Source organism: Accipiter gentilis, chromosome W (genome assembly GCF_929443795.1).
Source record: "Accipiter gentilis chromosome W, bAccGen1.1, whole genome shotgun sequence".
Taxonomy (NCBI): Eukaryota; Metazoa; Chordata; class Aves; order Accipitriformes; family Accipitridae; genus Astur; species Astur gentilis.
In genome coordinates this window covers 6146624-6174122 of record NC_064918.1, presented here as the reverse complement: position 1 = coordinate 6174122, position 27499 = coordinate 6146624, and the positions used below count along the sequence as shown (strand labels likewise).

General features: G+C 43.2%; 1 protein-coding gene across 1 annotated transcript in view; it reads left to right on the top strand.

Annotated features, from left to right (window-relative positions):
* Positions 1 to 27499, top strand: part of LOC126035271 (soluble lamin-associated protein of 75 kDa-like) — a 44118-nt gene that overhangs the window by 5045 nt on the left and 11574 nt on the right. Inside the window, exons 2-5 of the mRNA XM_049793652.1 lie at positions 18554 to 18691; positions 20179 to 20278; positions 22469 to 22554; positions 25678 to 25849. Of these exons, the coding sequence (XP_049649609.1) occupies positions 18554 to 18691; positions 20179 to 20278; positions 22469 to 22554; positions 25678 to 25849 (496 nt within the window). The remainder of the gene's footprint in view (positions 1 to 18553; positions 18692 to 20178; positions 20279 to 22468; positions 22555 to 25677; positions 25850 to 27499) is intronic.

Below are 27499 nucleotides of genomic sequence, written 5' to 3'. Positions count from 1 at the left end.
TCACTGAAGAGGAAGAATAATCAGTAAAGGTGTGGTTTCTGTCGAATCAGTAGCCCCTGAGGCAGTGCTAGAAGAATACACCTTGTTCAGAAGTTCTAGCATAGTGGTGGCTGTGAGCCTGCTGCTGCACTGGCCTTTCCCAAGCACTGAATATCGATGAACTTTGAATGGTATGGAATGCTGCGTTAACCATAACTGATTTTATACTTATCATACACCAGATGTAAAAATGTGAAATGTGTTTAGGTTAGCAAATGTATTGCTAGAAGACCAATCTTTTATCTAGCTCTTTTGCAGGTAGCAAATCCTGCAAATATAAAGGCTTTCTAGCCTGAATAGCATTTCTCACGGCTGTTGTAAAATTAACCAGGAAAATTCATCATTTTGGGGAATTTGAATGATTTGTGAGTTGATAATAATAAAATAGTTGGGGATGTTAACAATAACAATGTAAATGTTATTACAGTGCAGCACAGATGACTTAAAGGATTTTATAATGTTGGGGTATTTTATTTCTTTTGATACTGTAGCATTGAGAGTTTATGCTGTCAACCTTTACTCTGAAGCTGCGGAAATGAGTTTTCTGAAGAAGCAGGAGTTAACAACCTGATTCTTGCAACTGAGGCTTAAAGCTGAACACTAATTTAGGATTAATATGAGTTAGCAGTGCTGATACCGTTCCAGTAATTTATACAGTACAGTACGGTGATATATTCAGAGGTATGATTAACTTGCTTATCTTTGTTCTAACCCCACCCCTAACAAGCAAGTAACATCTGTATTTCTAGAGAAAATAAGTTATTGAAGCTTTTAAGGAATTTTTTCAAAAATTCAAGTACATCCAGGACAGGATAGCTTGGGTACTGAGGTACTTCTAAGAGGCTTAAAAGTTTGAAGTGCACAAACATGTATTACAGTGCGAAGCAGGAGAAATGCAGTATATTCACAGAAGCATGTAAGTTCTTGGATGAATGTCAGGATGGTTGATGATGGAGATAAGGACAGGATGACACCAGGGAGGAGGTTGTATGTGAATTCCTTTCCGCTATTAGAGATGTTCTTGCTAATATTCTCAGACATAGAACTTCAGTCCTGTGGTAACATGTTCACTGATAGCTAGGGAATGCATGTTAACGAATGTTTTTTATAACGAAGCTGTGATAGGTTGAACTAAACCAGCAGTGGTTATACCCAGACAGTTGTGGGGAACAAAAATGAACCATCTGCAAGTATGAGACTGCTGAAAGCAAAGGCAAACACAGAGCTGCTCAGGAATGTGCTCTGTCTGCTGAGGAGTTTGCTAAATATTGGTTTTGATGGCAATAGGTATGGACAGCAGGGAGAAGTGATTCATTTTGGGGAAGACTGCCCCGAGATGCTGCCTGTTTGTGTGGTCTCATTGGAAAACTTAGAGAAGAGTTGTGTTTTATACCAGGAGTGGAGAGTTGGATCCTTTTATGTGGATTTCATAATTCTGTGTTATACAAGTAAATGAAAATAAATCGTGGTGGCTAACTAATAAATGGAAAGGACTGATTATTTTTGTTTGTTTATTTGCATTCAAACCAACAGCTTTGATTTGTGTCTCTGATAGAAAACCAGAGCTGCCTAAACTGCTTCAAGCAGGTTATGGATAATGTGGTTGGTATATTAATCCAGAGCTCTTGGTGGCTGTTGACAAGAATTTCTAGACCACTGTACTGTGTTTCCTTAACTTTCTATTTGGGATTTTATAGGGTATGAGTAGATGTTATTTGGGGATTTATATTCCTATTAAAAAAAAAAAAAAAAGTGTGTGTGTATTTTTCCTTTTGGGAAATAACAAAGCCCTAAACCAGAGCAAATTCATCTGAGTTGGCAAGAACTTGTATTTAAGATTGATGTGTCTATATTCTCTAAAAATGTGAACAAAAGCCACACTGCAGGAAATAGTATTTATATGTCTTAGTGATATGGTGCAGATAATGGTTTGAACCCTACTTGGGAATATACAAAACCAAGCTTTTTGAATTAAACCCCAAGAAAACCTACCCTTAAATATGTAGTTATTTGAGTGGGGAGGGTTTGAGTTGTCTATTAAATGTGGAAGATCAAATACTGTATTATTGTTGCTTCTTAAAGCCTGTATGGTTTTCAAGAAATCCTAATATATATATTGTTTAAAAAAACAACTTCTCTTTTCTAAAATATCTTCCTCTTCCCTCAGTCTACATACATTACATTATAAATTAAAAGAAATAGTTTTAAGAGAGATGGGGATATTTATAAAACATAAGTTTTTTTACAGTAGTGATTTAAATTGTTAATTATGGGACAGGTTTTCTCTATGTATTTCAAACTACAAGACATAATAAACCAGATAGGTACTCTCTATAGGTATTTAAATGATTGATTATCTTAGCATAATTTTTAAAATTTACTTGATTATCCTTTTCTAATATAAAAATAACTTTTTTACTTATTTGCTTCAGACTGTATTTGGATAGAAACAAGAAAAAAATGCAAATGCACAATATATCTAAAAACACACACTCTGCCCTCCCATTTAAAGTATTTGATGTTGAATAAAGAAGAAACAAAAGCGATGAAAATGTTTTGTGTATATGACAGCTGGTAGTCTAAGCAAAGGAACATTTATGTAAGTTAGTTAGCTGTTAATAGAATTAGTGTTAGTGGAACTTCACAATTTTAGAAGTGGCAGATGTCATGTTGAAGCTTAGTTGAAGCTAGAAAGCTAAAAATACTTTTTAAAAAACTTTATTTTTCTTCCAACTTCTATGTGGTTTCACAGCTTTCACCAAACCAGCAATTGGATGTTGCAAGGTGGGAAACTAACAGAGCAAAACAGAAATGATGTTCCCGCTGCTCTAATTGAGAAGATGACTGCTGGTTCAATGCGTTGTCAGACCTGTTTCTGGAGCATAGCTTGGGACTTCCATAGTCCTGTGGCTTGGTTTTTTCTGTAACATCAGCAGCTAGGGTATATATGGAGATATATACTTAATTTGTAATTTAAGTCTCTTCTTACAATGCTACCCCAAGCGTAGGTAGTCTGGGAGATCATGGTAGGATTGTAATTTGAAGATAGAATTTGGTTCAAGGTGCATGATGATTCATAAGAAATGCATTGCAGTCCTTGAGGAGTTCTGTGATCCAGTACTTCAGCACTTGATTAAATAGATTAAACCTTAGGTCAGGCACTACTATAGTTTACTTCTTGTCAGAGCAGGCCAGTGCTTCATCACAGGACAGGACATGCTGTGTATGTCCTGAGGGCTGGGGCTGGATTAGTTGTCCTGGTTTAGCAGAAATGTTCTGCAGGTCATAGCTTGAGCACCCTGGTGTCTGTTCTCATAACTTCAAATGTTAATAAAAACTACTTAAATTTATTGTCCTAGTTTCAGCTGGGATAGAGTTAAATGTCTTCCTAGTAGCTGGTACAATGCTATGTTTTGAGTTCAGTATACGAAGAATGTTGATAACACTGATGTTTTCAGTTGGTGCTCAGTAGTGTTTAGACTATAGTCAAGGATTTTTCAGCTTCTCATCCACAGCCAGCAAGAAGGCTGGAGGGGCACAAGAAGTTGGCACAGGACACAGCCAGGGCACCTGACCCAAACTGGCCAACAGGGTATTCCATACCATGGGATGTCACATCTAGTATAGGAACTGGGAAGTGGGGCAGGGAATCGCCACTCGGGGACTGGCTGGGTGTCGGTCGGCGGGTGGTAAGCAATTGCCCTGCGCATCATTTGTACATTCCAATCCTTTTATTACTACTGTTGTCATTTTTATTAGTGTTATCATTATCATTATTAGTTTCTTCTTTTCTGTTCTATTAAACCGTTCTTATCTCAACCCACGAGTTTTGCTTCCTTTTTTTCCTGATTTTCTCCCCCATCCCACTGGGTGGGGGGGAGTGAGTGAGCGGCTGCATGGTGCTTCATTGCTAGCTGGGGTTAAACCATGACAGTCCGTTTTGGCGCCCAACGTGGGGCATGAAGGGTTGAGATAACAACAAACCTGACCAGAGCTTGTTAAAACAAATTTTTATAAGTGTTCATTATGTTGATTTATGTGTTCTTAGAGTTGTTGCTCTGGTTTTTAAAGTTCTGTTATGTATCACCTCGCTTGCTGTACGTAGTTCCTCTTCTACTGCTTATCATCTGTGGGAGCTGGATTAAGGTTTTCGCTTTCGTGTATGGTATAACGCTGGTTTATGGTATGATAAAGTCATCGGTTGTGGGATTAATCTGGTATTTGCACTTAGCATTGTCACCTTTATACAGTGGGAGCCATCTGTGGGAAACTATTAATAATTATACCATTTACCTTTCCTCCTTGGAAAACCAGTCTATGGGTGGGGTACCTTTCTTCCTCTCTCCTTTCTCCTTCAGTCCAGTTACAATGGTGTTTGAGAATTTTGAAAAATTTGAATACTCCTGGGATGTTGGGACTAGCACGGTCCTACCCCTACTGCTAGGACTTAGCATAATTCTGAATGTGGTTCAGCTCTCGTTTAAGGTTAAACAACTATTTAAGAAGATCACCCAGAGATCTGCCCCAAGGCTGGATAATTATGAGTGGCAGGGTGTGTGGGGTAGTATGGGCAGGTACCTAGAAAAGTGGGCACCTCCAATGTTTTGGAAATCCACCCCCTGAACAAGTGCAGGATCCAGAAGAACTAGTAAAATATTTGGAAAAGGTATGCTGTCACCCTGGCAGCTCCAGAGAGATACAAATCACTGCAACGTGCTGGGGTCTAGCCCATGCCTATCGAGCCCTGTTCGACACCACTCAGTACCCTCAAGGGGAAGAGAAAGTCTCTAGACCTAACAACAAAACAATGAGCACCGTGGCCACCCAAACCTTGGCAACGGGTGCTGCGGCCCCTCCAGGCCCGGCAAGGAACATTGTAGGCACCCAGACCTTGGCGACAGGCACCGTGACCCCTCCAGCCCTGGCAACGAGAACTCGGGCTACCCAAACCTCAGCAACAGGCACTGCAGCCCCTCCAGCCCCGGCAATGAGCACAGCAGCTACCCAAACCTTGGCAACGGGCACTGCGGTCCCTCCAGCCACAGCGACGAGCACTGCTGCTACCCAAACCTCGGTGACAGACACTGCGGTTATCCAAAACCCAGCGAGCGATACTGCAACTGAACCAGCGGACCAACCTGGACTACTATCAGTTGCCCCTATACATAAAAAGAAATATACAAAAAAATCAGTTCGCTTAGCAAAGGATGAAGATGAACCACGGCCATCACGGGAACCAGAGGAAGAGGCAGAACCAGAGGTAATAACCCGGTCCCTATCCTTGAGTTTGCTGTGGGATATGCGAAAAGATTTTGGCCGCCGTATAGGTGAGCATATTATCACCTGGCTCCTCCGATGCTGGGACAATGGGGCTAATAGCTTGGAATTAGAAGGTAGGGAAGCCAAGCAGCTGGGATCACTTGCCAGGGAAGGTGGCATTGACAAGGCAATTGGAAGAGGGACACAATCCATCAGCCTCTGGAGGCGACTCCTGTCAAGTGTGAAGGAAAGGTACCCCTTCAAGGAAGATGTTATATGTCAATCAAGCAAGTGGACCACCATGGAAAAAGGTATCCAATATGTGAGGGAATTAGCTGTGCTAGAGACGATTCATCATGACCCGGACAACCCACAATTACCCAAAGATCCAGACGAAATCCAATGCAGACGACCCATGTGGTGGAAGTTTGTACGGAGCGCACCATCGTCCTATGCCAACGCATTGGCAGTAATGTCCTGGAAGGATGAAGAGGCACCAACAGTGGATGAAATGGCTCGCCAACTCCGTCAATATGAAGAAAATCTCTCCTCCTCCCTACAAGCCTGCATTTCGGCTGTGGAGAAGCTGTCCCAGGATGTCCAACAAATCAAAGAGGATATGTCCTACTCCACACTTGTAAGGACCAATGTCTCAGCTATTAGGAGTGAGCGTTCTGCCCAAGAGAGAGAGAGAATATAGAAGGTACACACTGCGAGGTGCCCTGTGGTTTTACCTATGTGATCATGGAGAGGACATGAGGAAATGGGACGGAAAACCTACCTCGGTCCTAAATGCACGGGTACGTGAACTGCGAGGAAAAACCACCACAAAAGGGGATTCTACCAGGAAAAATGCCGCTCCAGTTTCCAGAGTAGAAGGGCTGATTTTATTTCCGATCCTCTTGAAGGGACTTCTGAGCCAATTTTATGAGAAGTGAATAATGAATACTCTGACCAGAATGAGAGGGGCCCTGCCTCCCACCAGGTGGAGGAAAGGGATAACCCGGTCTGGATTCGATGGCCTGGCACGTTAGACCCACAGGAGTATAAGGCTCTAGTAGACACCAGTGCACAGTGCACTCTAATGCCATCAAGTTAAAATGGGACAGAACCCATTTGTATTTCTGGTGTGACAGGGGCATCCCAAGAGTTAACTGTATTGGAAGCTGAAGTAAGCCTAACTGGGAATGAATGGCAGAAACACCCCATTGTGACTGGCCCAGAGGCTCCGTGTATCCTTGGCATAGACTGTCTCAGTAGGGGCTATTTTAAGGACCCAAAGGGGTATCAATGGGTTTTTGGTATAGCTTCCTTGGAGACGGAGGGCACTGAACAGCTGTCTACCCTGCCTGGTCTCTCTCAAGACCCTTCAGTTGTGGGATTGCTGAAGGTTGAAGAACAACAAGTGCCAATTGCTACCACGACGGTGCACCGGCGGCAATATCGCACCAACCGAGACTCTCTGATTCCCATCCACAAGTTGATTCACCAACTGGAGATCCAAGGAGTGATCAGCAAGACTCGCTCACCCTTTAATAGTCCCATATGGCTAGTGCGGAAGTCTAATGGGGAATGAAGACTAACAGTTGACTATCGCGGCCTGAATGAAGTTATGCCAGCGCTGAGTGCTGCCGTTCCAGATATGCTAGAACGTCAATACGAGCTAGAGTCAAAGGCAGCCAAGTGGTATGCCACAATTGACATTGCTAATGCGTTTTTCTCAATCCCTCTGGCAGCACAGTGTCATCCACAATTTGCCTTTACTTGGAGGGGTGTCCAGTACACTTGGAATCGATTGCCCCAGGGGTGGAAACACAGTCCCACCATTTGCCATGGACTAATCCAGACTGCACTGGAAAAAGGTGAAGCTCCGGAACACCTGCAATACATTGATGACATCATCATATGGGGCAACATGGCAGAAGTCGTCTTTGAGAAAGGGAAGAAAATAATCCAAATCCTTCTGAAAGCTGGTTTTGCCATAAAAGAAAGTAAGGTCAAGGGACCTGCACAGGAGATCCAGTTGTTGGGAATAAAATGGCAAGATGGACGTCGTCAGATCCCAATGGACGTGATTAACAAAATAGCAGCTATGTCTCCCCTGACTAATAAAAGGGACACACAGGAATTCTTAGGTGTCGTGGGGTTTTGGAAAATGCATATACCAAATTACAGTTTGACTGTAAGCCCTCTCTATCAAGTGACCCAGAAGAAGAATGATTTTAAATGGGGCTCTGAGCAACAACAAGCCTTTGAACAAATTAAACGGGAGATTGTTCATGGAGTAGCCCTTGGACCAGTCTGGACAGGACAAGATGTTAAAAATGTGCTCTATACTGCAGCTGGGGAGAATGGCCCTACCTGGAGCCTCTGGCAGAAAGCACCTGGGGAGACCCGAGGCCGACCCCTGGGGTTTTGGAGTTGGGGATATCGAGGATCCGAGGCTCGCTATACTCCAACTGAAAAAGAGATCTTGGCAGCATATGAAGGAGTTCGAGCCGCCTCAGAAGTGGTTGGTACTGAGACACAGCTCTTCTTAGCACCCCGACTGCCAGTGCTGGGCTGGATGTTCAAAGGGAGGGTCTCCTCTGCATATCACGTGACTGATGCCACGTGGAGTAAGTGGATAGCACTGATCACACAGCAGGCTCGCATAGGAAACCCCAGTCCCCCAGGAATGTTAGAAGTGATCACGGACTGGCCAGAAGACAAAGATTTTGGAATGTCACCAGAGAAAGAGATGACACGTGCTGATGAAGCCCTGCTGTATAATAAACTGCCAGAAAATGAGAGGCAATATGCCCTGTTTACTGATGGGTCCTGTCGCATTGTGGGAAAGCATCGGAGGTGGAAAGCTGCTGTATGGAGTCCTACACGACTAGTCGCAGAAACTGCTGAAGGAGAAGGCGAATCGAGTCAGTTTGCAGAGGTGAAAGCCATCCAGCTAGCGTTAGACATTGCTGAAAGAGAAAAGTGGCCAGTGCTCTATCTCTATACTGACTCATGGATGGTGGCAAATGCCCTATGGAGGTGGCTACAGCAATGGAAGCAGAGCAACTGGCAGCGCAGAGGTAAACCCATTTGGGCTGCCGCACTGTGGCAAGATATTGCGTCCCGGCTAGAGAATCTGGTTGTAAAAGTGCGTCATGTAGATGCTCATGTACCCAAGGGTTGGGCCACTGAAGAACATGGAAACAACCAACAGGTGGATCATGCTGCCAAGATTGAAGTGGTTCAGGTGGACCTGGACTGGCAACATAAGGGTGAGCTATTTATGGCTCAGTGGGCCCATGATACTTCAGGCCATCAGGGAAGAGATGCAACGTATAGATGGGCTCGAGATCAAGGGGTGGACCTGACCATGGACAATATTGTGCAGGTTAGCCATGAATGTGAAACATGTGCTGCAATTAAGCAAGCCAAGCGGATAAAGCCCCTGTGGTATGGAGGGCGATGGCTGAAATATAAATATGGGGAAGCCTGGCAGATTGACTATATCACACTCCCACAAACTCGCCAAAGCAAGTGGCATGTGCTGACAATGGTGGAAGCAACCACCGGATGGCTGGAAACATATTCTGTACCCCATGCCACTGCCCGGAACACTGTCCTGGGCCTTGAGAAGCAGGTCTTGTGGCAACATGGCACCCCAGAAAGAATCGAGTCAGACAAGGGGACTCATTTCTGAAACAACCTTATAGACACCTGGGCCAAAGAGCATGGCATTGAGTGGGTGTATCTCATCCTCTATCATGTACCAGTCTCTGGGAAAATTGAGCGATACAATGGACTGTTAAAGACTACGTTGAAAGCAATGGGGGGTGGAACTTTTAAACATTGGGATACACATTTAGCAAAAGCCACCTGGTTAGTCAACAGCAGAGGATCTGCTGATCGGAGTGGCCCTGCCCAATCAGAATTTTTACATACTGTAGAAGGGGATAAAGTCCCTGTAGTGCACATGAAAAATATGTTAGGGAAAACAGTCTGGGTTACTCCTGCCTCAGGCAAAGGTAAACCCATTCGTGGGATTGCTTTTGCACAAGGGCCTGGGTGCACTTGGTGGGTTGTAGGGTTCAGTTATATGGAACTTAGTTATTGGGCCTGAAAATAGCTCACAGTCACAAGACCGTTCTAGGTGCCTTTAGAAGGCCTTGAACAGAATAAACAAGAAGATAGAAGAAGAAAGATCCCAATTAGGAAAACACAGGTGCACATTCCACGATAAAGGGAACTTGGCACAAACAACCTCAGTTCAGGGGCTTATCTTGACCAACTGGACTAAGACAAGTCTTGCATGTTTTAATTAACACAACCAATTATGTCTTGTGTTTGTATGAGTGGACATTACCGATGTAACCAATCACCGCTTATGCTTGTGCGTGTGGACACCAAGTGTTTGCATGTAGTAGCCAATTAAAGTCTCTACACAACTTAGGGAATTGTATAAAAATGATTAGCTAAGCTCAATAAACTGGCGACTTTAATCATCACATTGGTGTTCCGTCGTCTGGGCCCCGTACGGATTAATCCCTAAACCCTACATTTGGCGACCTCCGACGTGATCCGAAGAGGAACAAGAGGCAACGCTACTGAAAAGGCGGGGGAATTGCCGCGGACCATGGTGGCTTGAAAACAGCGCCGGCACTGCTCGGGAGAGGCAGGGCACTGCTCAGGAGAAGCAGGTAAAATCGTAAGCTTACCTTGATAAAAAGGGCGGCATGGGTACTGCAGCATCTGTGAGGGAAAAGGCAGCCGGAAAGGTATTTATGACGCTGGTTGAAAAAAGAGACAAATATTAAAAAGGACAGAAACCTTTCAATTAGTGTGGGTACAGCTTTTGAGCTTAGTACCTGGGAAGCTATCGGAACCTCCCTATGGGATGAAAGTAGTGACGGGTCTAAAGAAGTTAAAGAACTTGCAACTTTATGGAAATTAAGACAACTCTGCAAGAAATGAAAGCAGATCGTAAAGCGTCTGTGTCTGCTTTTGCTGTTCTCTCTCTCCAACTGCAAGCAAAAGGGAAAAGCGGGGAGAAAAACATAATGCAGCGAGAGAGACTTTTTGGAGCTTGTTCGCCTGTTCCTGTGCCCTTGACTTCTGCTCCACTCCCTGGGACTGCCGATATTAATCGGCCATCTGACAGTTCCCAAGCCTCCCTATCCGTACGATTAAAGGAAACCCTACAGAATCAGGGAGTGAGTAAAAATCCGCCTACGAGAGAACAGCCCCCAGATACCACTGTTCAATATGAACAAATTATACCTAGCATATACCCTGATTCAAATAATGCAAACGAGGATTTGGCTACTTTAATAATAGAACAAAACGAGACAGTGTTAGAATTTTTAAAGGAAATGCGGAAAAGAGATGGGGGTAAAGGTGGGCAGCCGTTGACGAGAAAGTCATGAGAAAGCAGCAACTGCGATCGTAGAGAGTATGGATTCTTTTGCTAAAGTGGTGGGCAGTGGGGAGGAAAAATCCCCTAGGGACAAAATGCAAGAACTGATTGACCTGTGTGTACAAAAGGGGAATTAATGCCCTATGAGGGGAAAGGGTCTGAAGGGAGATAAGAGGATAGATACAAAGGAATGTGATGGCTAACAGACCCGCCCTCACGAAACACGGAATCAGCCCGGGCGGGGACCCCCCCCCCCCCCCCACCACCACCCAGCGATCCGTCTTTTTCGCCGGGACAACGCTGGCGCGGGATTATCGAGCAAGCCACTATAGAAGGAGTCATACTGCCACCCACTATCAGCTCATTTCCCGTGTTCACTGAACCAGGAGGAAAACGACAATGGGCGCCTCTGGACTGGAAAACGGTTCGAGAACTGCAAAAAGCCATCATGCAATATGGAATAGACAATAAGTACGTACAACAAATGATACAACAGTTTTTCAAGGCACAAACCTTAGTGCCGGCAGATATAAAGGTTTTGGTGGAAATGTTCTTCGAACCAACTCAGAGGTTGCTGTTTCACGATTGGTGGAGACAGAAAGCAGAAGAAGCCCAGGTGAGAAATTTAGATACTGGGGCACAAAATCCACTTGCGTTTGTCAGTGTTGATATGTTACTCGGCACGGGACAGTTTGCTACTGGTCCCGTTCAGGCTGCATTAAGACCAGAGGTTTTACAATTGGCACAACAACTAGCTCTGGAAGCTATTTCAGAGGTGCCGCAAGTGGGTAAGCCGGTTCCACCCTATTCTCAAATCATACAAGGGGAAGAGGAACCGTACGTGAAATTCCTTGACCGTTTGAAAGCTGCTGTCGATGCGTCACCCACTTTAACCCCCGAAGCGAAAGCTGCGGTCGGAAAGGACTTAGCTATTCAAAACGCGAATGCAAAATGCAGACAAATCATTGCGTCGCTTCCACGTACAGCTACATTAGTGGATGTCATTGAGGCTTGTAATCGCTTACCTCTAATACTGGAACAAGAGAAAGCTAAAATACATGCTGAAGCTCACGCTGCAGCGCTCGCGATAGCATTACGACCGATAGTGCAACAGGGAAAAGGAGACCGCGGCCCACACAAAGACCCCTTAGCGTGTTATCAGTGTGGTCAACTGGGCCATTTGAGACGTGCATGCCCTCAACGCATAGCAATGCAGCCTCGATCTATGCCAGCACTAACTAACATCAGTCAGTCAAACTTTCCTGGGGTCTGTAACAAGTGCGACAAGTTCGGACACAAAGCCGGTGACTGTCGATCAAGGTTTAAAAAAGACGGAACACCGTTAACACTATATCCGGGTTTGCAAGTTGCGGAAGCCTCTGTTTGTCCACAAAAGCTGTCCCTACACAAAGACATATGAAATATACATGATGTACAAAAACTTGTCGGAGACCTACAGTGGATCCGGCCTTATTGTGGTATCACAAATACAGACTTACAACCACTGTCGGACTTATTGCGGGGCACCAATAGCCTAACTTCTGTACTTCAACTAAGTGCACCAGGGTGGCAAGCCTTGACAGCAATTGAGCAGAAAATCACATCATCCATGTCTGGCAGATACGTCCCTGATTTGTCCATAAATTTATATGTATATAACTCAGATACGGAAGTTGCGGGAATTTTGGGTCAGTGGGATGAGCAGCAGAAACAAAACCCATTGGTAATACTAGAATGGATATTCTTGCCTGCTAGCATGTAAAAAATGGTAGTCACTAGAATTGAAGCTCTGGGAAAGTGCATTCAAAAAGCAGGGGTAAGGGCGATACAAATTTCAGGGAGGCAAATGGACAAAATCATTTTAGCTATGTCACTTGATATTGTGAGTAATGCCGTGACGGAAAATGACTGCTTTGCAGTAGCTCTGATGGGCTTTAAGGGGGAAGTGGATAATCACTACCCCCCTCACCCATTATTTAAAACAATGTTAACAATGGAACCACACTCTATTTGCAGCGATAAGCTGCTGGAGGCCATTACCGTTTTTACTGATGCTAGCAGCAAGACAGGTAAAGCAGGATTTGTATATTTACAGGATGGATCCTGGAAATCCGAAGTCATTCTGTCAGAGGGGTCAGTACAAGTGCTTGAGTTATTAGCTGTATGCTCTGTTTTCAAAAAATGGGATAAAACACCTGTCAACATAATTTCGGATTCTCAATATGTCGTGGGGATAGTAAAACGTATGCATAGGTCCCTACTAAAAACTGTAAACAATAAGCAGCTGTTTATGACACTTTTAAAATTATGGATGTTACTAGAAAAACGGACAGACTTATTTTTTATCGATCATGTTCGTAGCCATACAACGCTGCCGGGATTCATTGTGGAAGGTAATGCGCGTGCGGATCGACTGGTAGTAGCCAATGCAAACATCTATTCTAATACACCCAAACCTGATTTGTTTGGACAAGCGCTGCTATCCCATAAATTTTATCATCAGTCGGCAAAAGCGCTGAGTAAACAATTTAATCTTCCATTGCAGCAAACCAGAGCTATTCTTGCTGCTTGCCCAGACTGTGCGAATATTCCAAACTTACAACCACAGGGGGTGAACCCCTGGGGATTATCACCATTGCAAATTTGGCAAACAGATGTTACGGAATATCCCAGTTTTGGGAGATATAAATTTATTCATGTATCTATTGACACATATTCGAACCTTATGTGGGCTACTGTTCATATATCAACCAATGCTAAAGCCGTAATTAAGCACCTTTTGGCAGCATTTGCTGCCATGGGAGTGCCAACAGAAATTAAAACAGACAATGGCCCGGGATACAGCGCACAGTCATTAGAAACATTTTTACAGATGTGGGGGGTAGCTCATAATTTTGGTGTACCCCATAATTCTGGTCAAGCTATCGTTGAACGTGCACATCAGACCTTAAAGGATCATTTAAACATTTTAAAAATGGGGGAAGACATGCAGCATTGTACCCCCCAAGAGTTAATAAGTAAAGCACTGTATGTTTTGAATTGGCTACAGCCACGTGGTACTGAGGATCAGATCCCAATTAATAGGCATATGTGTGGGAACAAAAATGTTGATAAAAATCAGCTGCAAGTTTCAGTATTTGATCCAGATTTACAGCAGTGGCAAGGACCTTGCAAATTATTTATGTGGGGAAGAGGGTATGCTTGTTTTTCACAGGTGTAAGCCCACGATGGACTTCTGTTTGATTTATACAACCATCATCATCCGAAGCATCATAGATGGTGCGGCAATACGAATACCACCTCAGCCAAAAACTAATGTGTAGGTCATCTTAGCTAACATAACAGGTTAAAATTCTCAGTGCATTACAACCGTATCACAAAGCCCATGAACCAATTGATAAGATAACTATGACTCATGCAGTGCGCCTGGCCAGCGAGTGCATGCATCATAGGTTTTCAATTGAGGCGGATTTTGGCACCCGCCGGCCACGTGTGCTAAAATCCATTTCTCTGTAAATATATATATACCGGGATTTTCCAAAGAGCATCAGGCTGGTGTGCAGCAAAACCATAGTTGCCTCCGTAGGGACACCCACATAAAACTGACACCTACTGATTGCTGGGCTAAGTTTGCGGAACAAGACAGCAATATGTTTTCCAAAAAAAAAAAAAAAGAGGGGGAGATGTAGGGTTCAGTTATATGGAACTTAGTTATTGGGCCTGAAAATAGCTCATGGTCACAAGACCGTTCTAGGTGCCTTTAGAAGGCCTTGAACAGAATAAACAAGAAGATAGAAGAAGATAGATCACAATTAGGAAAACACAGGTGCACATTCCACGATAAAGGGAACTTGGCACAAATAACCTCAATTCAGGGGCTTATCTTGACCAACTGGAGTAAGATGAGTTTTGCATGTTTTAATTAACACAACCAATTATGTCTTGTGTTTGTGCGCGTGGACATTACCGATGTAACCAATCACCGCTTATGCTTGTGCGTGTGGACGCCGCGTACTTGCATGTAGTAGCCAATCAAAGTCTCTAAACAACTTAGAGAACTGTATAAAAATGTTTAGCTAAGCTCAATAAACTGGCGACTTTAATCATCACATTGGTGTTCCGTCGTCCGGGCCCCGCACGGATTAATCCCTGAACCCTACAGTGGGTGATGCGAAAAGATGGAGAAGTCCGATGTGTGCCTCAAGGGGATTTGATTTTAGGTGAAAATAGCCAGAATTAAACTGTATGATATTAGTTGCTATATAACCCTGCTACTGTACGTTATCATTACTATAATTGTTATATGCTATATCCATAGTACTATAGTAAGAATCACTTAGATCAAGCAAGAAAGAACTGTGATAAAACTGAGCAAAGCGCAGTAGTAATGGAACCAGAACTGACTCCAGCATGCAACAATCCAACGGTGCACACCATCCTCCTGCTGCATCCAATGTCACCTGCTCGTCACACCGCACTGAAGCCCAATTCTGCTCTACCGACTGAGAGGACTTTGCACCATCCCTCCTGCCCAGACAGACTGGTATGACAGATGGAGCCCAGAGTTGGAAACTAAATGAACTCAACAAATGTTTTATGAACATAACTCATGAACTAAACATATCTTTGTGTGTGTATACATATATATATATGTCATTGTTCATATGTCTCAAAGGGATGGAAAGGTGGTGATGATTGATCAGGATGTAACTAAAGGTATGGAAACTGAGCATGACGTCAGTGGTATAGAATAAGGGGTGGATACTGTCCTGGTTTCAGCTGGGATGGAGTTAACTGTCTTCTTAGTAGCTGGTACAGTGCTGTGTTTTGAGTTCAATATGCGAAGAATGTTGATAACACTGATGTTTTCAGTTGTTGCTCAGTAGTGTTTAGACTATAGTGAAAGATTTTTCAGCTTCTCATGCCCAGCCAGGGCACAAGAAGTTGGCACAGGACACAGCCAGGGCACCTGACCCAAACTGGCCAACGGTGTATTCCATACCATGGGACGTCCCATCTAGTATAGGAACTGGGAAGTGGGTGCAGGGAATCGCCGCTCGGGGACTAGCTGGGTGTCGGTCGGCGGGTGGTGAGCAATTGCCCTGCGCATCATTTGTACATTCCAATCCTTTTATTACTACTGTTGTCATTTTATTAGTATTATCATTATCAGTTTCTTCTTTTCTGTTCTATTAAACCGTTCTTATCTTAACCCAGGAGTTTTACTTCTTTTTTTTCCTGATTTTCTCCCCCATCCCACTGGATGGGGGGAGTGAGTGAGCAGCTGCATGGTGCCTAGTTGCTGGTTGGGGTTAAACCACAACACTGTATCCCAGCCACAACCAGCACAGGAACTTAGATTATAAGGGTATAATTGCCCAGGGATTTCTTTGTTCATGGTCTCTCTTTGGAGGCACCCAGCTCGAGCTGCTCTGCATGTTGGATAAACCACTTATTTACTCAGCGGATTGGCAAGTCATCTTCTTCAAGCAGGAACCTAGGGCTGAGCCTTGTTGACAGTTGCATGATTCCTGGCAGGTGGTGTAATTTCCTCAACAGTCTGTGCTAGAGCTAGAAATTAATCCTGATGCTTCTAAATCCTTGGCTGGCAGCCTAACCATTGAGGCTTCAGTTCTCCTAAGATAAAGGCACCCCAAACTGTGTTTAAGTCCTGTGACATGCTCTAAGAAACAATATAGCTTTTGTCTTCTTATTTTTCTGTTATTTCATGGCACTCAGTATTGAGGGTTTGCAGGGGGTCAACCAGATCTCTCGATTCTAAGAGCCTGCTGAAATCCTTGTGTAGCCTGGAAGCTTTATGGGCTGTGTATCTCTCCTTTATGTGCTTTTAAGATGAAATAGGGGTTGCAAGTATAACTTATAATTAAATGAGTTTCCAACATTGCCCATTTATTCTCTATTAAAAAAATAGTTTTTCTATCTTAATGCTTACAGTAATGAAGATTTTGTGAATAAGGAACTGCCTCAGTTGCACAGGAATGTGTTCCTTCATCCTGTTAAATGTGGGTTTTGTTGGTGTTTCTTGAATTGATCTCTCTTATCCTCTGGTGCTGTAGCTGTTCCTAAAAGAATATGCTATTTCTCACATAGTAGCTTGCATAATGTTGAAAAGGAGGGAAGTGATAAATTTCTACATGAAAGCAACTGTTGCTCATGTGGGTTTGTCACATACAATCTTTAATCCTATTATGTGAAATGATGTGGTTATGAGGAGTGTAAGATTTATTTTCTTTCAGTTAAAACATGAAAAGCATATTTGCCTCTTAAAAAAATAAAATAAATTTAATTTTAAATTTATAAAATAAATTTAATTTCCCTCACTTAAAGTTTAATTTCCCCTCCACACTTCTAATATGTTTTTTGTACAAATGGTCATGATGAGCTTGGTTGCTTAAGGCTGTTACATGTGCTTAGTCAGCCTGGCTGTTAGCTAACCAATTGGAGTGCTACCCTATAAGCAGAGCACAGTCCTGCAGTGTGTGACAAGGATTTGACCTGACGGTTTTACAGTTGTGCAACACATGGAGGCTTAGAGCAAACAAAAAGGGCCGTGATGGGCTGCATGGCAGAGATCTGTGCTGTTCTTGTTGCCTCTATGGAGAAAAACGTGTAATGCTCTTGTCAAGGAAAACTGAAAAGCTATTTTCTCTCTCCCTTTTTTTCTCTCGTGCGTTACTGAAGAGACTGTTTAGATGTGGAGCCATTTGTATTTCTAATTTAAAGATACTGACGAATAGTTGTGGTTTTTATGAGGGGAATGTATTAATTTATTACCATTGGCAGCCATTTGATTTGTCTTTGCTAGGTTACTGTACCTTTCAAAATGAGGATGCTTGCATTTTCAACTGTTAGATTAGTCTCGTGTTCTGCTGTAGATTGGAACGGGACTTTTCCAACCTAAAGAGATCTCAGTGTTCCTCCAGAACAGATTAAACTCATGAACTTGTGGTAGCTCATGCTTATGAGTGGGCTGTAGCTTGAGAGGAGCTGGGGGGGTCTGTATCTGTATAGTTCTATAGAGCTGGAAGAGCCTTATCTGAAGAGCACTCAGTGAATTCCAGGAGCTCTTGTTCATCTTAACTTGACACTGCTTTGACAAGGAGAATTTGAATCAAAGAGCTTTCAAGGAGCTATTGCCACTATGGTTGGTCTTCAGTGCTTTAGTTTTTGTCTTGTCACCTCCTTAAAGTGCCTCTTTAGTCCGATGCGGGCTCTTGTTTTTAATGAGCTTGTAGCATCTCCTGTTCACAGTTGAAATGCTTTTGGAAACAACCAGCTGGTAGGCACACTAACTGGTCAGTTGTAGAGATAAATTCTGAACAAGGCTTCTGTTCCTTCAGAGATAGATTTCAATGCTAAGTCTCCAAAATAAATGAATTTCTCCTTCTTGTTGTTATCTTTTGGGCTGTTTACTTTTTATTTGTTTAATCTGTGGCTTCAAAAACATCAGCTGGGAGGGAGATAACTGAGCCTGTCACCTCAAGGCAGTATGTGGTCTATTGTAAATGTGTTGCAAACGGGGTGGGGGTGGGGGGTGTGAGTTGGAAATCTGCCACGTTTGGGTCTAGAGGGATCTATGAACTGAACCCTTCCTTTTCTGCTTATAAACACAGATTGGGTTCATGTATCATTTTACAGACTGGGTATTAATAGGCACCATCCTAATTAAATGCCTGGAGCATTTCTCCTTTCTGGCATGGACATAGAGGGCTCCAGAGAGCAGCAGAGGGGGGCGTTCAACAGTCTTAGTTATATGTTTAGTAGGAATATGTGATAAACTGTGCATCGTTTCTCTCAAACTTCATGCAGTAATAATGTTGCTTATTTCTCAAGATGATGGCATTCCCTGTGGATATGTTGAATAGCTACAGTCATGAGGACTTGGAGAACTCTGCAGAGGACTACTTGTCTAACCTTCGCCGTGGGGATCCAAATTGTCCTGAATTCTTGTCCCTACCAGACCACGGCAAAGTAAGAACCAGCAAATACCTTAGTCCCAGTTTTCTTGATATACTTGTGGATTTCAAATATTTAAAATATCCAGTCCATAACTATTGAATTACATCATTATTTTGGTAAAGGTTTTATATTTTCCAAATTCCTGCTTGTGTCTTAAGCTCTACGTTTTTTTCATTCTGTAATTGGGTTTAAATTTGGGCATTAGTGACTATTTGCTGCTTCTAGGCAATGGATCTGTATGCATTAAGTAATTTTTTAAAAAAACCTTAAAATCTCAACTGATGAGTCAAACTTTTGTAAAAACACTAACTCACATAGTCACAAAAATCTATTATCATAACTAAGGGGTTCATGATTTACTGAAGCTTACTGGCTCTCTTTGTACCTCAGTCCTTCAGTGATCTTCATGGTTGGGTTCAATTCTTGATCAGCAAGTTTCACTAATTTTAGAAGCGAATCTTTTCTTTTTATCTGAAATATTCCCTGCTGTTGTTGGGAGTTCTAGTAGAAGCTGGCTGTGACACTTCATGTTTTAAACACTTATCCCTTGAGTGATAAGTTAGTCAATGTTGGTTCTGTCTAGATGAGCATTTCTTATAGAACTAGTACCAATAAAAGCAATGGTGTGTAATTGATGAAAATTAAGTGAGCTGAGAGGACTCTCTGTGGGAACAAAAGGTCAGTGCTGCAGATTCCTTGGCAGAAGCAGAGTCTGGAGTACTTTCCTGCATTTCTGCAGGTGCTGTATACCTAAATATTTGTTTATATTAACATCATTGTTTGTGGCATAGCATATCATAATCTTCTTAAATTGGGTAAGCAAGTCTATTTAACACACCATTAATGCCTGTCTGGTTTTAATGCATTAATTAATTATTGAAAATGTGCAAATTTAAATGTCAAAATGCATTTTCACAAAGGTCCTCAACTCCTGAAAGGTGGATTAATTTGACCCTTCTCATGTTGTTCCTGAGGGAAAGTCAAGCAGACAAATTTGGAATTTCTAAAATGTGTGCAATTTAAGGGAAGAAAACCCTTTTGTATCCAACTTTCCCAACTTGGCATGTTAGGGCTCATGTTAACAAACAGCAATTTTGCTGTGCCTGTTTGTTTCTGTGCCTGCCTGCCTCATTCTTCTGTCAGCTTTGATAGCTTGCGTAGCTGGGGCAGTTGAAGTGAACGTACTGCTGGCTCTTTGCACACTGTACTTCAGTTGTGCACATAAATGCAAACTGCTGACAGCAGAGAGCTGTAACAGTATAAATTGCTGTAGCTAAATCTGCTAAAGCTTGAGAGTCAGAGCTCTCTATAATGTAGTCTGTCTTTAGGAAGAAAACGTCTAAAGTAAGGGCTAAGGTCTGATACTTGTCTTTTACAGTTAACTGTTAAGCACTCGCTTTTCAACATTTGTCTTGCTTACCCTGCTAAACATTCTCTGTATATATTACTAATGTTGTACTAGCAAAAGTCTATTGAAGTATTGTACATTCTTGTTTCAGGTTCCTATTAGCTTGTCAACTGTGGGCTTCATTCCTCTTTATGGTGAAGAGCAGACACACAAAGTTCTTGCTTTGTTTGCACCAGAAGACTTGTTCACAGGTTTCATTTTAAGATTCTAATCTCAGTGTGTGTTGCTGTTTCTTTTTCTGTGACAAATACACGTAACCAGGCTCTTGCTCATTCCATGCTAGTGTAGCTCATAACTTTGACACTTTTGCATTTGTTGTTCACTGCCTTCTTGTTCTCATACTATGCTTGTTGTGGATTCATATACACAAGTGATAAAACATTGCTTGCTAATCAGAGTAGAACTGGACCCACTGAATTCAGAAGATATGTAGCAAAATAACATGGTGCTCATCTGAATCCAAGTACAACATGTGTGTCTTGCTTTATGTACACCTCGCCTCTCCAAAAGGAATTAATTGAGCGTTCATAGAATCTATTTATTTGCCCATTAATTTAGATGCTCTTTATTAGCAGTGATTAATCGGCATCAAGTGTAAATTTGTCTTTACCTTCAGGTCCTAACATAGCTCTGGCCAAGGTGGCATCTCACTGGGGTTTTTTTTGTGTTTTTTTTTCTTTCCTTTCTCCCTTCCTTTCTAGTCCTTCATGTTTCCTTCTCTTTCCATATAATGCCATGTATATGATTGCTAAGTTTGCCACAAATACCTGTCGATCAAACTCTTCCTGATTGCTAATCACATGGCCATCAGCCTTTTTACATTCATCTGGCTCCCTAAAACTTGCACAGTTTAAATATCAATATCCATTAACAACCCAAAACTAAAATACATGTATGAATGAGACTCTTCTTGGCAGGCCCAGTTTTTAGTAGAAGGAGGTGTTAGAGCACAGTGACACAATTCCAGTATGTCATGCTGCACAAAATCTGTATTTGGTTTTATTGTTCTCAGTTTTCAAACAAGTTTTGCACCAGGGAGCATTTGTGGTGGATTGATCTTGGCTGGCCGCCAGGTGTCCACCAAGCCGCTCTATCACTCCTCCTCCTCAACTGGACAGGGGGAGAAAAATATGACGAAAGGCTTGTGGGTCAAGATAAGGACAGGGAGATCGCCCAACAATTACCATCATGGGCAAAAACCAGACTCAACTTCGGGAAATTAATTTATTACCAATCAAATCAGCGTAGGATAATGAGAAATAAAACCAAATCTCAGAACACCTTCCCTCCACCCTTCCCTTCTTCCTGGGCTCAACTTCATTCCCAATTTCTCTTCCACCTGAGCGGCTCAGGGGGATAGGGAATGGGGGTTGCAGTCAGTTCATCACATCTTCTCCGCTGTTCCTTCCTCCTCACTCTCTTCCACTGATCCAGCATGGGGTCTCACCCACGGGAGACAGTCCTCCACGAACTTCTCCAACGTGGGTCCTTCCTACGGGCTGCAGTTCTTCACGAACTCCTCCAGCATGGGTCCCTTCCACAGGGTGCAGTCCTTCAGGAATTGACTGCTCCAGCGTGGGTCCCCTGCAGGGTCACAAGTCCTGCCAGAAAACCTGCTCCAGCATGGGCTCCTCTCCATGGGTCCGCAGGTCCTGCCAAGAGCCTGCTCTAGCACGGGGTCTCTACTGGGTCACAGGTTCCTTCAGGGCACATCCACCTGCTCTGGCATGGGGTTCTCCATGGGCTGCAGGTGGATATCTGCTCCACCGTGGACCTCCATAGGCTGCAGGGGGACAGCCTGCCTCACCTCATGGTCTTTACCTGCCTCATGGTCTTTACCACGGGCTGCAGGGGAATCTCTGCTCCAGTGCCTGGAACACTTCCTCCCCCTCCTTCTTCACTGACCTTGGTGTCCACAGGGTTGTTTCTCTCACATATTCTCACTCCTCTCTCTCCCAGCTGCTGTTGCACAGCAGGTTTTTTTCCTTCTTAAAAATGTTATCCCAGAGGCACTACCACTGTCGCTGATTGGCTCAGCTTTGGCCAATGGTGGGCCCGTCTTGGAGCCAGCTGGCATTGGCTCTGTTGTACATAGGGGAAGCTTCTAGCAGCTTCTCACAGAAGCCACCCCTGTAGCCCCCCTCCCCCTGCTACCAAAACCTTGTCATGCAAACCCAATACAGCGTTGCATATGGGAGGGGCTGTATAGCACCACATATGTTGTGCTAAGGTAGCAAGAGCTGCATTAATATAGTGCCAACTAGAAGATGCTTAACCTGGTTACTGCAGTGTTATTCCTGATTGTTTAGCAGCTTTAATGAATGGGTTTTTTTGGAATGTTAAGAATCTCTAACTTTTTATTTCCCCTTGTTTCTTTCAAGCTGTAGCCCTGCATCTTGCTAACCGGTGGTGGTCAATTGATGACATCTTGAGAACATCTGTCCCTTCTAGAGAGGGGCTTCAGCAGGTAAAGTGCTCCAATATTCACCTAACAATTATTCTTATCCTTCAAGATAATGGCAAGTAATGGCAAATAGCTAGTGTGTGAGATGTTACATGTTTTCATTTCATTCAGAAATGAGTTAGCTGTCTCATGTCAAAAGCAAGGTCAATGGGAATAGAGGAAATAGGTACTAGAGGGAAGGGTTGTGAAGACAGTGTCTAGAGAAAGAGGGACTCTTGTACAGTAGCTTCATATGCAAGCTATTTAGATGTTAATGATGTTAAGAATAGTTTTTTCCTTACTCTTTAGAACATAGTATGTCTGATTGTATTGAAATGTCTTAGTAGAGTGGTGCATTTATAGCAGTACTTATTGGTTTTATCAGGAGACTAGTAAGCTAAAAATATTTAAAGGAACCTGTTTGATAGAGGCAAGTTGGAGCTGGTGGCCTGCAGTGGCGATACATGAGGCTTAGGAAAGTAAGTTGCCTGGTATCTGCTTTATTGGTCATCATTGAGCTGTGTTACCATTACTGACATCTATTTAGTATGGAGTTTTGTTTTCTTCCAAAACTGGAAACCTGTTTTTTTCCAGGAGTGTAATTCATATCTGGGCACTCATCTTTGATTTTTGTATTTAAATTTACTCTAGAGAATTTGGCATGTAGCCTTGTTTTCCTTGTGCTTCATAACGGTAGGATGGTGAATAAATCGGGAAAGCTGAATCTTTTACAGGTAGGGTGTCGTGGTTTAACCCCAGCCAGCAACTAAGCACCACGCAGCCGCTCACTCACTCCCCCCCCCCCCCCAGTGGGATGGGGGAGAAAATCAGGAAAAAAAGAAGTAAAACTTGTGGGTTGAGATAAGAACGGTTTAATAGAACAGAAAAGAAGAAACTAATAATGATAATGATAACACTAATAAAATGACAAGAGTAGTAATAAAAGGATTGGAATGTACAAATGATGTGTAGTGCAATTGCTCACCACCCGCCAACCAACACCCAGCTAGTCCCCGAGCGGCGATTCCCTGTCCCCACTTCCCAGTTCCTATACTAGATGGGCCGTCCCATGGTACAGAATACACCGTTGGCCAGTTTGGGTCAGGTGCCCTGGCTGTGTCCTGTGCCAACTTCTTGTGCCCCTCCAGCTTTCTTGCTGGCTGGGCATGAGAAGCTGAAAAATCCTTGACTGTAGTCTAAACACTACTGAGCACCAACTGAAAACATCAGTGTTATCAACATACTGAACTCAAAACATAGCACTGTACCAGCTACTAGGAAGACATTTAACTCTATCCCAGCTGAAACCAGGACATAGGGTAGCTGAGACTGGGTGTTGGGAAGGGAACATGGTTTCTCCATTCTTCCTTCATAGTGGATAGGATAGTGGTGAACTTGAATTTTCATATGTAAAAGGAACCCTGCAGAACAGAGAAAAGGATATTGAATTCCTTGTTTCATGTCACAGAAACTGTTGTAACTAGTTCTTCCACTGCATCATGTCCTGTTGTCTTGCCACTCTATCAGCAGTGTTTGAGTGTGCCAAGTCCTGCTACCCTGTGAGGATCATAATTTCTTCTTTGTAGGACTCTGATTACCTGCTAGCCTGGTGTGGTGGGTTGACCCTGGCTGGATGCCAGGTACCCACCAAAGCTGTTCTGTCACTCCCCCCTCCTCAGCTGGACAGGGGAGAGAAAATATAACAAAGGGCTTGTGGGTTGAGATAAGGACAGGGAGATCACTCAACAATTACCATCATGGACGAAAACCAGACTCGACTTGGGGAAATTAATTTATTACCACTCAAATCAGAGTAGGATAATGAGAAATAAAACCAAATCTCAGAACACCTTCCCTCCACCCCTCCCTTCTTCCCGGGCACAACTTCACTCCCAGATTCTCTACCTACCCCCCCTAGCGGCACAGGGGGATGGGGAATGGAGTTTATGGTCAGTTCATCACACGTTATTTCTGCTGCTTCATCCTCCTCAGGGGCAGGACTCATCACACTGTTCCCCTGCTCCAGCATGGGGTCCTTCCCACAGGAGACAGTCCTCCACGAACTTCGCCAACATGGGTCATTCCCATGGGCTGCAGTTTTTCACTAACTGCTCCAGCATGGGTCCCTTCCGTGGTGTGCAGTACTTCAGGAGCACACTGCTCCAGCGTGGGTCCCCTGCAGGGTCACAAGTCCTGCCAGAAAACCTGCTCCAGCATGGGCTCTTCTCTTCACAGATCCGCAAGTCCTGTCAGGAGCCTGCTCCAGCGCGGGCTTCCCACGGGGTCACAGACTCCTTTGGGCACCCACCTGCTCTGGTGTGGGGTCCTCCACGGGCTGCAGGTGGATATCTGCTCCACCGTGGACCTCCATGGGCTGCAGGGGGACAACCTGCCTCACCACGGTCTTCACCACGGGCTGCAGGGGAATCTCTGCTCTGGTGCTTGGAGCATCTTCTCCCCCTCCTTCTTCACTGACCTTGGTGTCCGCAGGGTTGTTTCTCTTACATGTTCTCACTCCTCTCTCTGGCTGCCGTTTCTGTGTCTGTCCCGCAACTTTTTTTCCTTCTTAAAAATGTTATCACAGAGGCGTTAGCACTATTGCTGATTGGCTTGGCCTTGGCCAGCGGTGGTTCCGTCTTAGAGCCAGCTGGTATTGGCTCTGTCAGACACAGGGGAAGCTTCCAGCAGCTTCTTACAGAAGCCACCCCTGTAAACCCCCCCCCCCCCCCCCAAATCTTGCCACACAAAGCCAATACACCTGGGAAATCTGAGGCTGGCATACTGCTATTGTGTGTGCTGAACGTTTCCTAAATCCAAAAATAGTTGAGTTAAATTCAAAACATTCCCCCCACTACCCCACTCCCAGCACAGCATATGTCTCAGTTTTTACCCGTTGGATTGAGAGTGACATTGAAGTCATGAAATATCCTGTATGGTAGTGCTTTATACTTAACCTATTTCTATGGCTTCAGAGCATCTCCTAGGCCTCAAACAAACCCCAGAGCTTCATCCTGCTTTAGCATTTACAGCTTCTCTTGACTCCATCTGCAGCTATGTTAGCTGGTGACCTTGAAAAATAAGGTCCCTGATGTGTGAGTATCAACTAAACTGACCACTCTTCTAAAATGTTTTTCTGTGTTTCCTTAGGTGAAGTCTGTTGGAGAGAGGGTGGTTCTCTATGTTCTAAATCGAATTATCTATCGGAAACAAGAAATAGAAAGAAATGAGATCCCATTTCTTTGTCATGGTAGCAACGACTATGCTAAGATCATGTGGACAAAAGGAGAGGCTGTTGGGTTCTATTCTGTTAAACCTACAGGTAAAACGTGTGTATTGTGGGATTTGAGGGGGGTAGAAGAGGGGAGATAGGGAGCTCATTTGAGGAATATTGTTTAGTAGGCTTTACAATCCTTGCAGGCCTAGCGAGTTGGTGTTTTCTTAAATTGATAAGAAGTCAGATTGCAGTTAAAATTTCTGGTTTAAATGCTTATGTCCTTTAGTAATCTAAGAAAGTTTTTAGGTTTCTTCATATTCTACAAAATTGATTAAAAATTGTAGAAATGAGGTATACCTGAAAGCGCTTTTTGTTTGTTTGTTTGTTTTTGTAGAACAGTTGTCTACTGTTAGATTGGGCTATGTTTTGGGTTTGGGTTTTGTGTGTGTATGTTTTTTGTTTGTTTGGGGGTTTTGGGTTTTTTGTTTTGTTTTGGTTTTAACCTAGCTCCAGAATGCAGAGATTCTGTTTATCTGAAATGATTGTAGAATCAGATGTCATTATTACTTAAACATTTTATAGCATTACAACATAGAAACTTTGTTCACAGGCACAAGGTTCAGCTATACTTGGTGGTAACAAAAAGAGATTCCCTTTCCTTCCACACGTGTTCCCTCAGAGATTACAGTTTAGCTAGCAGGTTTGTCATTAATGGTACAGGTTTTCTGTTGGTTTTCTAAAACATTATAATTTCCCTTTAGTTATTTTGGACTTAATTATGTTTTTCAATTTTTGCTGAGTAAAATTTGGTATTTGAGTAGGCTGTTTAGCATGTTGATAGCACTTTGTAGAATATCAACTTTTGGATCGAGAAGAAACAATCTGGCATTTTTGTTTTATCTCTAGAGGGGGTTAATGAATTCAGGATTAATGATTGCTGGAGACGTCCCCCATCCAACATACATATATACCTTTGCAAACTGTTAAAAATGCAGTAGTAAACTGTGGATCACTGACCTATTCTGGTCTGGCAAGGCAATCAAGATAGGAAAGCAACCAGCTAATTTGTTCTGATTGTCTTTTGTCATCTTTTTGTGGATTTTTTTTTTTTTAAAGAAATGATGCATTGCATAATTTGTATAATTCTCAGTATTATTTTTAATGTAAAAAAATGCTGTAGCATGGTGGTCACAAAGTAGTATTTGCATTGCAATGGTTTTTGTTATGGCCTTATAAAGCTGGAAGAAATTAGAGTAGTGGTTCCATTTTTAGTCTAGAATGGGGACACTTGTTTATGTGGCACTGAAGTTTTGCTATACTCATGCTCATTTGTTATAGTTTTCGTGATGCTCTCCTATTTGCTTGTCATGAGTTAGCAAACACTGACAACGTTATCAATATTTCACCCACGTTTGATTGTGTGATGTATTCTCCAAATGAGTAGCCCATGTGGAGAAAGACAGTTCTGGATACAGATGGTTAGGAAAGAGTGGTGGAGCTTGACTGGTATCCCAAAGGGTACCCATGTAATGTAGCCTCTCTGCCCACATTTTCCTTGCTTGAAAAATGAAGATAAGTATGTTCATTGGTCTCAAAAGTACACGGTTGCGAAGACAAAATATGCTGTATAGACGACTGTATGCTTCTCTTTGGCCTTGTTAGAGGAAAGGGCTATTTTTATTATTTTTTTTTAACACATTATTCACACTGACTGGCAAAATGAGGGCCTGAAAATGGATTGGATAGTTGACATGC